Source organism: Asparagus officinalis, chromosome 8, assembly GCF_001876935.1.
Source record: "Asparagus officinalis chromosome 8, Aspof.V1, whole genome shotgun sequence".
NCBI classification, from domain to species: domain Eukaryota; kingdom Viridiplantae; phylum Streptophyta; class Magnoliopsida; order Asparagales; family Asparagaceae; genus Asparagus; species Asparagus officinalis.
The window spans coordinates 95834844-95849846 of NC_033801.1; the positions used below are offsets into that span (position 1 = coordinate 95834844).

The 15003-nt window shown below is 40.5% G+C and overlaps 2 protein-coding genes across 2 annotated transcripts; both read left to right on the forward strand.

Annotated features, from left to right (window-relative positions):
- On the forward strand, positions 6141-7466 carry LOC109821557. The gene is made up of 2 exons (XM_020387737.1): positions 6141-6575; positions 6777-7466. The coding sequence occupies exons 1-2, from the start codon at positions 6141-6143 to the stop codon at positions 7464-7466; spliced, it is 1125 nt and encodes a 374-aa protein (XP_020243326.1).
- On the forward strand, positions 12331-12699 carry LOC109821558. Its single transcript, XM_020387738.1, has one exon. It carries the CDS (start codon positions 12331-12333, stop codon positions 12697-12699), a length of 369 nt encoding a protein of 122 aa, XP_020243327.1.

Below are 15003 nucleotides of genomic sequence, written 5' to 3' on the forward strand. Positions count from 1 at the left end.
AAATAAAACAGGACCCTTTTTCTTCTGAAAATTCTTCCTTTTAAAGTGTTGTCCACTTTTCTTTACTTGAAGGTTCCTATTTTTTACTAAAGATTCATTCTTTTCCACTATGTGGCCATTAGAATCACTTTGGATAGAATTTTTCGAATCACGTAAGTGTGACTCCTCTTTAATTTGAAGATTCTTCTGAAGTTGTTCCAAATAGATGTCATCAGTTTTATGCATTAGTTTCTTCGAGTAATCCTTCCAAGTTTAGGGTAGTTTTGAAATAATTGCAGCAACTTGAAAAGACTCTGGAAAAACTATTTTGAGAACATGAATCTTATTAACCAGAACCTCCAATCCATGAACTTGCTCTAGGACAAACTTGTCATCAACCACTTTATATTCTAGATATTTTGCAATTAAATACTTGTTTGTACCTTCCTCCTCGGCTTTGTATTTAAATTCCAGTGCGTTCCAGATTTCCCTTGCTGACTTTATCTTTGTGAAAAGATCATATAGCCGGTCCGAAAATGTGTTCAGAATGTGAGCGCGACACAACACTTCATTTTCCTCCCATTTCACCTTTTGTTTTTTGATTTCTTCTATTTCCTCCTCAGTAGGTTGTTTTCCTTCTGCACTTGATTTTGGATCTTCTATAGGCTGTAGGTTGGGGTTGAGGATGTAGGAGATCTTCAATGCTATAAGAAGGAACATCATTTTGTCTTGCCAGCGGGAGAAATTATTCCTGTCGAAACGATCAAATTTGACCATGTCTTGATTCATCACCTTAATTGACTCCGACTCCATTGTAGCAGATTTTTTTTTAAGAATGTTAGAAAAATTATAAAGGAGACAGAAATTCTGAGGCGTGAAACATTTTTCTTAAAGAAATATTTGCCCCACTTGATATTCAAAGTTGCTTCGGGTTAAAGCAAATTTTCTTCCCATGATACAACAGAAAATAAAAATTCTAGCAAGCAAATTTAGAATTTTGCACTAATTCGTTGCGAAACAAGTTTGTAGTATTGCAGATATTTTTGGCAAAAAAGTTTTGAAAAAGAAGTAAGTTAAGATATCTGAAATTATAAACTATTTATATGTTTTAAAATGTACTTTCAACAGTCATAACTTTTCAAAACACCCCTTGGAACAAACATACACTTTTCAACAACCACTTGTCTATTCATATTTTTAAAATTTCAAAATAGCATTAAAAATAATATATTCAAAATATATATTCAAAATCGCGCATTATTCGCGCTACCCGCACGCGGGTTTAGAAGCCTGTATTTTGATCCATTTATCAAAGTCCAATAATCATTAAATGCTTTTAAACCTCTAAAAAAATGCTTAAATATCCGATGTGAGACTATCTTGTTTTTACAAACAAATACTAATAATGGGTGAAATCAGTATGTGTGTTTCTGTTTGAGATTTACGAGATGAAATTTTCATATACGGTACGATGGGTGAGGGAGGGAGGGTTTCTTTTCCCCTTCCTTTTTAAGTGTATGATTGATTCGATGAATATCTTGAAATTAAAGTGATTGCGTATGATATGACTAGTGAATATGTTCCTCCTCGTGTCAATATATTTTATCGTCTAGTTTGTTTAACATTTATAAGAGAATAGGGTGTTTTTTTTGCACCATATTGAAATATTAAGAGACTTATCCGCAACGCAATATCCTAAGGCAGTATGTAATAGGCATAAATAAAAGAGAGATAACTATGCTACACATCGCGGGATTAAAGTGCTAATAAAAAAGTTAAAAGTAATAAGTCGGTATATTAGCACTTAATCCTTATAATTATGAAAATTCACCAAAAAAAGGAAAAAAAAAAAGAAATTTCTTGGATAAATTAATCTTGAACCCATGAGCCCACATTGTTGGCGGGAATCCACATTGTAAGTAATATATTACCTAATAAAGTTGTTTATTTTATGTCATTAATTATAGTGTATTAACTTTTAGCATATGGACTGTTTCATTCTGTTGGAATAATAAAAAAGAAGTATGTTGGGCTTGTCTTTTGTCTTGGATTATTCCCATGTTTTTTATTGACAAGCATGCAATGGAGGACAAAGCACCCTTAAGATAGGACCACATTTACCTGCCAATTTGTATTAATAGGGGTTAAACAAGAGCACATGGATGTTCTCTTGTAGTGTAGCCCCATGTCTTGTGCCTGGTCTTCTTCTGTTTGAGTTAATGTTTTGTCAATAATAAGGGTGTGATTAAAGAGATATCAGATATGTAATTTGTTTGTTTGCTTATTTTTGTTGTGTAGATCATCCCTTGGCAATCCAAGTTTAATTTATAGCATAATGTTTGGGGATCTTTGTTCGAGTCAAAAATGGGTTGATCGTCAAGTGTCATCCTTCTTATTGCTTAAATTAGTCTCTTAAAGAGCAAATAAATAAGAAAAATTTAGGCTTGATCTAATTTAGAATGGGGATAATAATAGGGTTGGTAAAAGAATTCTTTAACTTGGTCTTTGTTAGAATATAAAATAGTGATTCTCAATCATCAACATAATTAGAGCTTTAATGTAGTGACATAGTTCTTTGGTTTGACATCATCCATGTTCAATTCTTAACCAACACAAATCTAAATAGATATTAGAAAAAAATGATACTTCCATGTGAGTCCTGATTTCAGCCCAAAAAAAAATTGCCCAATCTATAAGCATGTGCTGCATGTTCTAATTTTTGGTCTAGTAGCATCATCCATTAATGGTCAAGGTAAAGTAAGATTAGCGGTAATATACATGCATGAATTAGATTCGCATGACAAAAATTCAAGTTTGAAAATTTAGAGAATATGCAAAATAAATATAAAAATTACAGCATCATTTAATAGTTAAACAAGTTTGAAAAATCAAGTGCTTATCTCCCATTTTTATCTCCCATTTCTCCTATACAGCAGGGTGAAAATTGAACATGGCGCAACGCACTGCTTATCACTGAGCCCAACGGGCTGTTCAAAGAAATACACATGTAAAGGTTTTTGTGTTCTGAAGCTTTGCACAAAGTTGCAACTAGAAAATATTTGGCCTTTTATAGATACGCCCATAGGCAGTACAAATAGAATTAGCCCGTTTGCAGCTTTTCATAGCGTGCAAATTATCTGGATCTCAATAATAACAAACCATAACGATATTGTGATCCTCGCTCACTCAGGCATGATATACAGCACGCAAATGAACAAAATAAATAAGCCGAGACCAGAATCAATACATTTTTTCTTACTAAAAAACTTACTTTTCTTCTTTTAATTGTTGCTGGTAATTAGAATGGTACAGTTTAATTGTCAGTTGTTTAAGCAGTGCATAACTTCGCTTGTAGTACACATCCTAAGCGTTATATCATATCAAATGTCAGATCTCAACACAGCTTCTTCATAATGCATGATGTCTGATATGGATTCGAGGTAATGGATGACGTTTTTGAGGCTCTCTTTTAATTCCTATGGCCTGTTTGTTTCGTAAAAAAAATACAGAATGTGGGGGAAAGAAAATTGATATAGGTGAATTTTGATATTTTCCTCCACATTCAGATGTTTGTTTTGTCAAAGCTATAAAAGAAGTGGAGGAGAAAATGAGTTGTCACCATATTATTGGATGAGATGAGTAATTTTTGATGTTTTCCTCCACTTTCTTTGTTTAGGTTCTTTTCTTGTGTTTGGTCCATTCTCAAAACTAAGAAAATAGATGAGAGAATATGAGTTGTCATTATATTATTGGATGATGTGACTCATACTTAGGAAAATCAATTTTCTTGTTTTTTTGGAGGAAATGGATGGAAGAAAATTTTTAATGAGATTGGATGAATTGTCACCATATTATTGGATGATATGAGTAATTTTTAAAGATGATAGAAAGTGAAAGAAAATGGGGTGAAGTGAGTTGGATGAGTTGATTGATGTAACACATTTCTTGTGTTTAGTTTATTTTTAAAAGTAAGAAATGAGATGAGATGAGATGAGTTGTCACCATATTATTGGTTGATGTGGGAGATTTGTAACGATGGAAAATGATGAAAGTGAAGGAAAATGAGTTTTGGAAAATAAAGGAAACGAACCAAACAGGCCCTTAAGGTAATGCATGATGTTTTTGAGATTATCTTTAGATTTTCCATCTTTACAAATAGCAAGTTCAGTATGTGCTCAGATACTCCCTTCTCAATGTGTATGATATCCGGATTGTGATGCACTTTATTTATCTTCCAATATGGCAGTTCAAAGAAAATATTTTTTTAGTTCTATCTTTGTGGTGTTTCCTCTCTTCTCTTTACTTTCATGAAAGTCTCATTTTTTTACCATGCCACTGAGCAAGTATATTCTCTTCGGATTAGGGATATGGATACAGACAATTCTCTTTAGTACCATCAAAGTGGGTGTTGTCATCTTTGTAGGGATGATTTTAGCGCAACATATGCCACCACAATTGTTATGGTGTTCCCACTCACCGAAATACAATTTATTGACAAGTGACAAACAAATGTATTTTCGCAATCAATGCCCCAATCAACTTGGTGGCCCAAGCCCAGCAGAATCCGACTTAGCCGACTGGTCGAGTCGATATTCCTTCATGTCGACTGAAAGAGTGGTACTAGTCGATCCGCTTGTCAAAGATGACTCACCAGGAGTCCACTCGACTATGTGACTAATGCCTCACGAGGACGACTCGAAAGGCGTTACGTCTCGACGAAGCAAAAGGATAACTTCTGCTTCGAGCTTATCCTCGTTGATAACGTGTCCACGTCACATTTAATGCTTAGCGGGCATCATCATGCCTCTAGCCCCAACAGTCTTTATGACTCATCGGACCACGTGGGTCACCGTCATACTCCCTCTCACTTCTCATTTAGTGCTGAGGAGATCCTCCCTCCAGTCGCCAGCCGACACCTGTAAAACAGTGGCTGACTCAGCTGCCAGCCCGTACTTCACCTCCGCCCTTCTATGCTCGGTCGAAATGACCAATCTACTCCTTATGCACTGAGTATAAATACATGTACTATTCTAACATTCAAGAGGTTCACAAATCAGATCCTCTAACGCACACACTGTACAATTACAAGAACACACAGTTCTTCCTTTATCCCACTCAAGTCATCGGCTAACTTGATTGTTGGAGGTACAACAAGGGACCAATCCCCACCCTCTCATGAATTTTTATATGTGCAGATTGTTCAGCAACCCCATTCAAGAACCAGACATAAAGTCAGGGAAGAAAGCGGCCCCTCTTCAATACTGAACAAATCGATCCTATCCAACATCGAATTGACTGTGTGATCATATAAACCATCAACAGTTTGGCACCCACCGTGGAGCCTTCTTTCTTTTTTTGAGAAGACATGTCAGGTTCTAAGCAAGGGTCTGATCAGTCTAACCCTGAAGAACAATTCTAGAGCTATGTTACTCGAGCCCAGCTCGAGGAAACTACTCACAAGCTTTCTCAGTCTCTACGAGAACAATTCACTATCCTCACCAGCAAACTTCTCAGTCAGCTTACGCAGCCACAACAAGCTACTTCAGCCTTCCCTCCCCCTCAGGAGACCAACGGTCGGAGGCTCACCCTTCTGGAGCACAGCAGATGCTCCCTCTCAGACTCCTCATGTTGCTGCTCAGCAGTTGGGGAATCGCGTCAAGCACACATCCATGTCGCCTCATCGAACGACTCACGTTGACGAGCCTCACCGACACCACTGCCGTCATCAGGAGACCTCTGGCGAGAGTCCCGATCTTGGTCACTTTAAGGACTCTCCTATGGGAATAGCCTCTAAGACTCTTCTCTATCATCATGCATCCCCAACTCCTTCAGTCACCATTGGAGCCTCAGGATATGACCTAGTGTATTGACCGGTCGCTGACGCCATCAGAGGCAATACCCCTCTCTCTGACGACATCATGCATACCCAATGTAAGAAATTCAAGATACCTCACGTGGAGAAGTACAAAGGCGAGGGAGATTCCTTTGAGCATGTTCATAATTACTACGATGTGATTAGCATGCTCCAAGCTTCGGAAGCAGCCATTTGTTGATGCTTTCCAATCACTCTTTCAGGAAGTGCCAAGCTTTGGTGGAATCCTCTTGAGAAGAAATCCATCAGTATCTTCCAACAACTCAGTTGAAAGTTCATCTACCACTTCATGGCTAACGCCAAACAAAAGTTGCCCACTCATGTGCTGATTCAAATGAGGCAGGGGCCCGAAGAGAGCCTCCAAACATACTTCAAGAGGTTCCAAGCCATGAGATTAGAGATCAACGATCCGGGGAGTGCAGTCTCCATTTACACACTCGTTGCCGGTCTACAGAACAATGAGTTGGCCGACTCGCTTGCTAAAAAGCTAGTCGCCAATTATGAGCAGTTGATGGCTAAAGCTTACGGGTGTATGGACATGGAGGACGCCCGAGACTATAAGGCGTCGGCTAGATTTGTAGAAACTTCCACATCCATAACTTCAGCTACAACGACAATACCGATCATCTCGTCGACTCTAGAAATAGTACCGATGGTGGCACCAATGCCCGAGCTGGCCAGAAACTATCCTGCAAGGAAGGAGTGGCCGAGAGACCTCCTACGGGTCAACCCTTATTCCAATTAGTCTAACAGGAGGGACCAGGAGAGGAACCCGACGCCAAAGGCAAACCTCACCATCTCCGACACCTCTCTCACCAATGTTCTCACCATGGTTCAGAAGGAAGGACACCTCAAGGAGCTAGCCCCTAAGATGAGGTCGAATCCAAAGAAATGAGACACTCGCCAGTTCTGCCGTTATCATCAGGATCAAGACCACCTCACCAATGAATGTCGTATCCTCAAGAGGGATATTAAAAACTTAATAGAAAGAGGGTACTTGAAGAATTTTGCCTCTCGGTGGGACTGTAGGGAAGCCAACTCGCCCAGAGCAGACAAGAGACCTCGTTCATGGTTACCTCATCCTCAACCGCAACAAGATAGTCGACCCCCAGAGCTTTGTCACAAGGGGGTCATCAACACAATTAGTGACGGTCTCACTATTGGAGGGTCATCCAATAATGCCCGGAAGAGGTATGCTAAGAGAGCGTTGCAGGTCGACCAGAATAGCAAGAGAACGAAGGCGGAAGAGCTCATATCATTTGGGGATGCTGACATGCAAGGCGTGGTGACACCTCATGATGATCCTATCGTCATATCCACAGCAATTGATGGCTATCAGAAGAAACAGATCATGATCAACACAGGGAGCTCAGTGGATATCCTGTATGTCAGCACCTTCAATCAGATGGGCATAGACAAATCTCGTTTACTCCCCTATAGAGGACCCCTTGTTGGATTTACCAAACATTCTCTCTTGCCAAAAGGGATGATTACTCTCCTACTGATAGTCGGAGAGTACCCTAGGCAAGCCATCTTCCAAGTCCAGTTCCTGGTGATGGATCTGAAGTCGGCCCACAATGTCATTCTAAGTCGGACTGCCCTCCACCTCTTGTGAGCCATTCCTTCAACTTACCACTACATGGTCAAGTTTCCATCTCCAAATAGAGTCGAAATCGCTAAGAGCAATCAATGAGAGGACAAGTCCTGTTACCTATTCTCGGTTAAGGGTAAAGGTGCACAAGGCGCCAGGCCCACTGAGAAAGCTTGCCTCCAGTTAGAGAAATCAATGGAACAACAAAGGATGACACTGGTGGAAGAGCTTCAGGAGCTTTGACCAAATTCCTACAGGCTAACGCTGACATGTTTGCCTATGGACCTGAAGACATGCCGGGGGTTCCCCCTAAAGTGATCAGCCATGAGCTGGCCATCAACAGACATACCAAGCATGTTCAACAAAAAAAGAGGCACATCGACTTGGAACGCTAGAAGGCAGCGGCCGACGAAGTCAAGAGGCTTTTTAAAGCTGGCTTCATCCGGGTAGTCCAATACCCGGAGTGGTTAGCTAATGTCATCTTGGTGAAGAAAGCACTAAACAAATGGAGGATGTGCGTGGACTTCACCGACCTCAATAAAGCTTGCCCTAAGGATAGCTACCCTCTGCCTCATATTGATCAATTGGTTGACGAGAGTGCGGGTCATGAGTTGCTCAGCTTCATAGACGCCTTCTCTGGCTACAACCAGATCTTCATGGTAGAGCATGATCAGGAGAAGACCTCCTTCATCACCGATTTGGGCACCTATTGTTATAAAATGATGCCCTTCGGTCTGAAGAACGTCGGGGCAACATACCAGAGACTTGTCAACAAGGTCTTTCAGCATCAGATCGGTTACAATCTAGAAGCTTATGTGGACGACTCACTAGTGAAATTGAAACAAGCGTCTGCCCATATTTCAGACCTGGACAAGACCTTATACACCCTCCGGCATTACTGAATGAAGCTTAATCCCGTCAAATGTGCCTTTGGGGTACAATCAGGAAAATTCTTAGAATTCATGATCACCCAGAGAGGTATAGAGATAAACCCTAAGAAAATAGTCGCCATAGAGCGACTTCAGAGTCGTGCACATTGAAGGACATTCAGAAACTAAATGGAAAGATCACGACTCTAGGCCGATTCCTCTCCAAATCCACCGAGAGGAGCCTCTCATTCTTTAAGACTCTAAGGGGAAGTAAGAACTTGAAGGAGAGTATGACAGGGATGACTTAATGCAGTGCAACATTTCAATACCTTAAAGGCTATTTGAGTATAAACCAATGCTGAGGTAGCCTATAAGAGGAGAGACATTATACTTATACATTTCCGTCTCATCCGAAGCAGTCAGCTCTTTTCTTGTTCGAGAAGAGGAGAACATTCAAAAGTCCATCTACTATGTAAGCCAGATCCTCAAGATGGCCGAGCTCAACTATCCCATTATAGAGAAGGATGCCTTTGCCCTTATCATCACTGCAAGGAGACTTTGCTCGTACTTTTAGGCCCATGCAATTATTGTGCGGACGAGTCTACCTTTGAAGAAAGCACTAGGCAGTCCTACAACATCAGGGAGGAAGATCACATGGGTAGTCGAACTCAGTCAACATGATATCCTATTTGAGCCCAGGATGACAATCAAAGCTCAAGCTTTGGCAGACTTCTTGATTGAGTCAACTTTCCCAAGTGATGAGCCAGACGCTCTTTTGCCATCTCATCAGCCAATAGCCTTAGCACTCCTAGCAGTCCCTACCATTCAAACATCTTCCCCACAGGTCCGTCACACCCTGGAGTTTGTCTCATGGTGGTTACTGAAGGTGAATGGGTCTTCTGGAGAAACCGGCAGCGGAGCAGGGGTGGTCTTGTGAAGCCCTAACAGGTTGACGTGGGAACACTCCATATCCTTTAACTTCTCGGCGTCTAACAATGAAGTCGAGTATAAATCTCTCCTCACTAGCCTTCGAGTAGCACAAGCAATGAAGGCGGAATGCCTCTACATTCTAGTCAACTGATAACTAGTTGTCCATCAAGTCAATGGACGATATGTAGCTAAAGACTCAAGGATAACCTTATATCTTAAAGCTGCTAAAGAGCTGTTGACCAGCTTTCGGAAATTCAGGATAGCTTAAGTCCCCCATGTTAGACCCTAATGCCACTAGGAAAGAACCCTAGTGGGGGGGGGGGGGGGGTCGGGGGGGGGGGGGGGGGTGAATAGGGTTTATGCTAATCGAATCCGATTTAATGCCAATTTAAAACTTATTAACAATCTATCCTAGCAAATATGATATACTACAAGATATATGCAAAGGTAAACAATGTAAATAAGGGTGAAATAAATAAAAACAAACAAAGTGATAGTGCACAAATAAACCAACACAAACAAAAGCAAATGATCATGGAGTTCGGTCCTTCCGACCTACGTCTCTGCTCCCCACTTCCGGGGAGAAATCCACTTACACCACAATATCGGTTTTCAACGCTCACCGATCAACGTTCACAATAACTCATAATGTAACTACATAACTACCACCTAAAGTGTTCGCCTCTCACGTGTCTCCCTCAAGTGATCGGAATTACTATCTCTCACTAGGCTTTACTACCAACGGTATTCCTCTTGGGACCGACCACGTATCTCACCTCTACACTCCTCTTGGTGTATTTGTGCAATACAATGTGATTTCACAATTAAGCTCTACAACAAATGATTGTTCTCTAAACAATGTGAGAACTCAATTAAGCCCAACTCTATGTTACAATCTCACAATACTATGTATAAAAATACTAAAAGCTCAATGTGGGTGAGTGTAACAAAGAGATAAAACAAATATAAACTCAATTGAAATCTAGCTTATGGAAATTAAGATCAAACATATAAATTGCTAGAATTGAGTTCAAGAAAAACTTCTCTATATAACAAGAGTAGGAGAGATGAAGTTGAAGCCCAAACAAGGAATGGATGATCTCTTCTTGCTATTGTGAAACTTTCTTCACAAAACCAAAACTTAAAACAAAACTAAATAAAACATAAACACCCTTTAAACTTGTATAAAAACTCTCTTTTTGGTGGCTGAAAATAGTTATGGCAAAGCGGTATATATAGGATGAAAACCAAAGCGCAAAAACCAAGAAAACCCAACAAAAAGACAAAAAAAAATAGAAAGCTAGAAAAACTAGCCGTTAGAGGCCATCGGTCGACTAATGAACAGTATCAGTTGACTGATGAGCTGACCGTTACAGGTAACTAGTAGCTCATCGGTCGACTGAAGGTCTTATCAGTCGCAAAAATAGAAAAAAATTTATGATTCCAAGTGAGTTCATCGGTCGACTGATAAACTCCGTTAGTCAACTGATAATAAGTTATCAGCCTGATTAAAATAGTAAATCTGATTTTTAAACCTCTTTTAAAAATAGTAAATAAATTCAGAAAAATATAAAACTTTGGGAATGCTTGTAAACATGATAGTACACATGTTACAAAAAGTATTTTTCAAATTGCACCTTCCAAAAGAGAAATCTCTTTATTTTTAAAAAATGTCCAAAACATGAAAACTTGACATGCTTAAAATTTGATGTTTTGGCATAAACCAAGTTTTGAAACTTTGTAAAATAATTTTATAGACTTAATAAAAAGATATATATCATTATTGTTAAGTCCAAAAACTAAGAATATAATATTTTTACAAATTCATATTTATATAAACATGAAAACCAAAAACCAAAACATGTAAATATATATAACTATATATATATAAACAAAAATATGTACATGTGTATGTGATTGAGCTTGAAGTATCTACACATAAGTATAAACCTAAAACTAAATTACCCAAGCTATCTTGATCTTCAAAATGCTCTTCTTGGTAAACTTTACGGATGAAGCTTGAACTTGAATCTTTGACTTGAATTGCATTGCTTCACTCCACTATTTTCGCTAACCTCCATTTGATATGATCGCTATGGTGCAATTCTATCCAACCTTTGACTTATTGTTTGTCTACAAAAAATAAAAAAAACACAAATACTAGATAAACAATATTAGTAGTAAATTGTTTGTTAAAACATCATCAAAACAAAAAGGCCAACACCCCGCGCTCTTAATGCTCGGGAGGACGCCCTCTCTAAGCTCGGCTCAACAAGCTCAAGAATCAACTCGGGGCCTGTCTATATAGACATCCTCGAACAACCTATCATTTCCAAGTTGCCATAAACTATTATGGAGATAGAGGTGTCTGTTGCTCCCTCTTGGTTAGGGCACTTTACCTGAAGATTCAGCCAAAGCCAGGCATTTACAAAGAAATTCTCACTGTTACCTCATGATCAACAAGCAGCTATATCGAATGTCCTACTCCAGTAGTAGTGTCGGACCTTACTTTTGATACCTTCGACCACCAGAGGCTAACTATTTACTCAGGGAGATACATGAGGGCACATGTGAAAATCATCCTGGGGCCCAAACCCTTGCACAGAAAGTCATCCGCTAGGGGTACTATTGGTCGACCATTCTAGCCGAGTCAAGATGGCTCGTCTCTTATTGCCAAAAGTGTTAGCTTTTTTCGTCCATCCCTCAGGCGGTGGTGACTAAGCTCACTTGCCTCCTCAGCTTGATACCTTTCGCCCAATGAGGGTTGGATCTGCTAGGACCTCTCCCCCAAGCTTCAGGGCAGAGGAAATTTCTCATTGTGGCGATTGACTACTTCACCAAATGGATTTAAGCCGAACCACTAGCCAAGATTGGTGGGAGCAATGTCACAAGTTTTGCATGGAAGTTCCTAGTCTATAGCTTTGGTGTACCCCGGTCCTTTGTTACTGACAACGGTGCCTAATTTGACAGTGGAGGCTTCCGTAGTTTTTGCGAAGAATACAACGTTCACCTCAAATTCTCCTGTCTCACATCCTAAATCTAACAGACTTGCAGAATCTGCTAACAAATGCATCCTTCAAGCATTGAAGATGAAGGTGGATGCGGTAGTAGGGAATTGGGTTGAAAAATTACCTAGTATCGTTTGGTTGTACCGTACGACCCACAATAACTCAACTGGGGAGACTCCATTCAAGCTAGCATATGGTGCCGAGGCAGTCACTCCTATCAAAGTAAGCATACTGACCATTCAACGACAACACTTCGATGAGGACATGAACTTAGAAGGACTTCGGATCGACCTCGACCTCCTTGATGAAATTCGAGAGAAAGCGCTTCAGACCAAAGTCACCAATCGGCAGCGAATTGCCCAGTACTACAACAGCAAAATCCGACCAAGGAGATTCAATGCTGGTGACCTCGTCCTCTGTAAAGCCGGTTTTGATAGGGACACTCGGTGAGGCAAGCTATCTCCTAACTGGGAAGGTCCTTACATAGTCCTAGAAGAGCTACGAGCAGACACCTATTGACTAAGGGCCCCAGACGGAAGAGTTTTATAACATCCCTAGAATATCGAGTATTTGAGGCGATATTTTCAATAACTCTATAAATTTTGTTTAGCCTTAATGAAATTCTTATTGAAACTAACTCGATTACTGTTTCGCACTCCTATAGTGCTCAGTCTATGCAGGGATCCTAAGCTCTTGGTACTTCTTCACAAGGTAAACCCAAGGCACTTTCACCATATGATTGACTCCCACAGTCGCCTCTCGACCATCATGGCTATACTGAAGACCTAAGCGTCTGCATAAGAGCTGTCCGCCTAACCTACAGGTTGTCAGAAAGACCTAGTCGACTTTAGCAAGTCCTAGGCACAGCCTCAGGGTTGTTAAAGACCTAGCCAACTTTAGTAAGTTCTAGGCATCCAATATCGGTTGAATATTAAGCCCTTGGTATATTTTTAGGAATAAACCCAAGGCACTAACCATATGGTCGACTCCCATAGTCTCCTCTTGACCATTATGGGGATACTAAAGACCCAGACATCTACGTAAGACCTGGACACTCAACCTCAAGGTTGCTATTTCACCATTTTGCCCCTAAGGTAGCCCTCTATAGGGCGAAAGACCTAGTCGACTTCAGCAAGTCCTAGGTATAGCCTCAGGGTTATTAAAGACCTAGTCAACTTGAGTAAGTTCTAGGCATCCAGCCTCAGTTGGATATTAAGCCAATGATACATTTTTAGGAATAAACCCAAGGAACTAACCATATGATCGACTCCTATAGTCGTCTCTCGACCATTATAGGGATACTGAAGATTCAGGCATTTACGTAAAACCTAGGCACCCAACCTCAGGGTTGCCATTTCACTATTTTATCCCCAGGGCAGTCCTTTGTAGGGCGAAAGACCTAGTCAACTTCAGCAAGTCCTAGGCACAGCCTCAGGGTTGTTAAAGACACAGTCAACTTTAGTAAGTTCTAGGCATCTAACCTCAGTTGGATTTTAATCCCTTGGTACCTTTTCAGGAATAAACCCAAGACACTAACCATATGATTGACTCCCACAGTCACTTTTCGACCATTATAGGATACTAAAGACCCAAGCGTCTACGTAAGACCTAGGCACCCAACCTTAGAGTTGCCATTTTACCTAATTGCCATCAAGGTAGCCCCCTGTAGCACGAAAGACCTAGTCGACTTCAGTAAGTCCTAGGCATTCGACCTCTCGGTTGAATTAAAAGTCCTTTGTGCATTTTTAGGAATAAACCTAAGGCACTCATCATATGGTACACTCCTATAGTCGCCTCTCGACCATCATGGCTATATTAAAGACCGGGGCATCTACGTAAGTCCTAAGCACTCAACCTTTGGGTTATTATTCTATCAAACAGACCTCAGTGTTATTCTAAAAATAAACCTAAGGCTGGAGCCTAAGTGTTTGAATGTCCTTGACAACATGACTTTGGTGATATAATTTGCCAAATCTTTATTAGCTGGAGACCCAAAGAAAGTCCGCAAAAAGCAATATATGAGCCAGTCATCTCGACCCCTTAATATTTATGTCAACATAATACGATAGTCTCATCACAACCAAATACTTGGTTCTCGCAATCAGATCAAGGTTGCAAATTACAAGTTAGTAAAGCAAAAATATGGATTGAAGATAGACTCATGAATAGAAACAAAGTTGATTTTTATAGACTCAAGAATAGAAACAAAGTTGATTTTTATTCCAGAGTGCAAACTTCATTACAAGTTCTTTACAAAAAAAGGGGGGGGGGGGGGGGGGGGGAGCCTCTCTTAGCATGAAGCGATAGTCTCTCCTGGGGTAACAGTCTATCTTGAGGCAACAATCTCGGCAGGAGCATGAGTCTCGACGGGTATCTCGACGGTAGTGCCCGAAGAGGACGCAGGTGGATCTTCATCAACTCCATCCCTCAACTCGTCGCCCTCATCACTTATCGCCAATTCTATTCTCCTCCATTATACTTGATCTCTTTTAAGAGATCAAGGAAGCAAGAGACTCGAGGGGATAAAGGCGGTTAGGAGAGGGAAGAGAGCTAGAGGGGAGTAGCAAGGCAAGATGGTCGACACCGGCCTTGCAAGCCAAAGCCACCTCAAATTTACCTAAGATGTTATGACGCCAGTCCTTGACTACCTTCTGCTTATATTACTCTAAGTCGAGGTGAGCAAGTCGACCCTCTAGGTCCTTGATGATTATCGCAGATGCCTGGTGGGCTAACCACTTGGCCTTGAGGTTTTGC

Bases quoted from the DNA above. Each gene is read 5' to 3' on its own strand.
- LOC109821557 (XM_020387737.1), top strand. From the start codon at position 6,141: ATGGCTAACGCCAAACAAAAGTTGCCCACTCATGTGCTGATTCAAATG. The intron at 6,576-6,776 runs GTCAACCCTTAT...CGTTATCATCAG, and splicing joins GGCCGAGAGACCTCCTACGG to GATCAAGACCACCTCACCAA.
- LOC109821558 (XM_020387738.1), top strand. From the start codon at position 12,331: ATGAAGGTGGATGCGGTAGTAGGGAATTGGGTTGAAAAATTACCTAGT.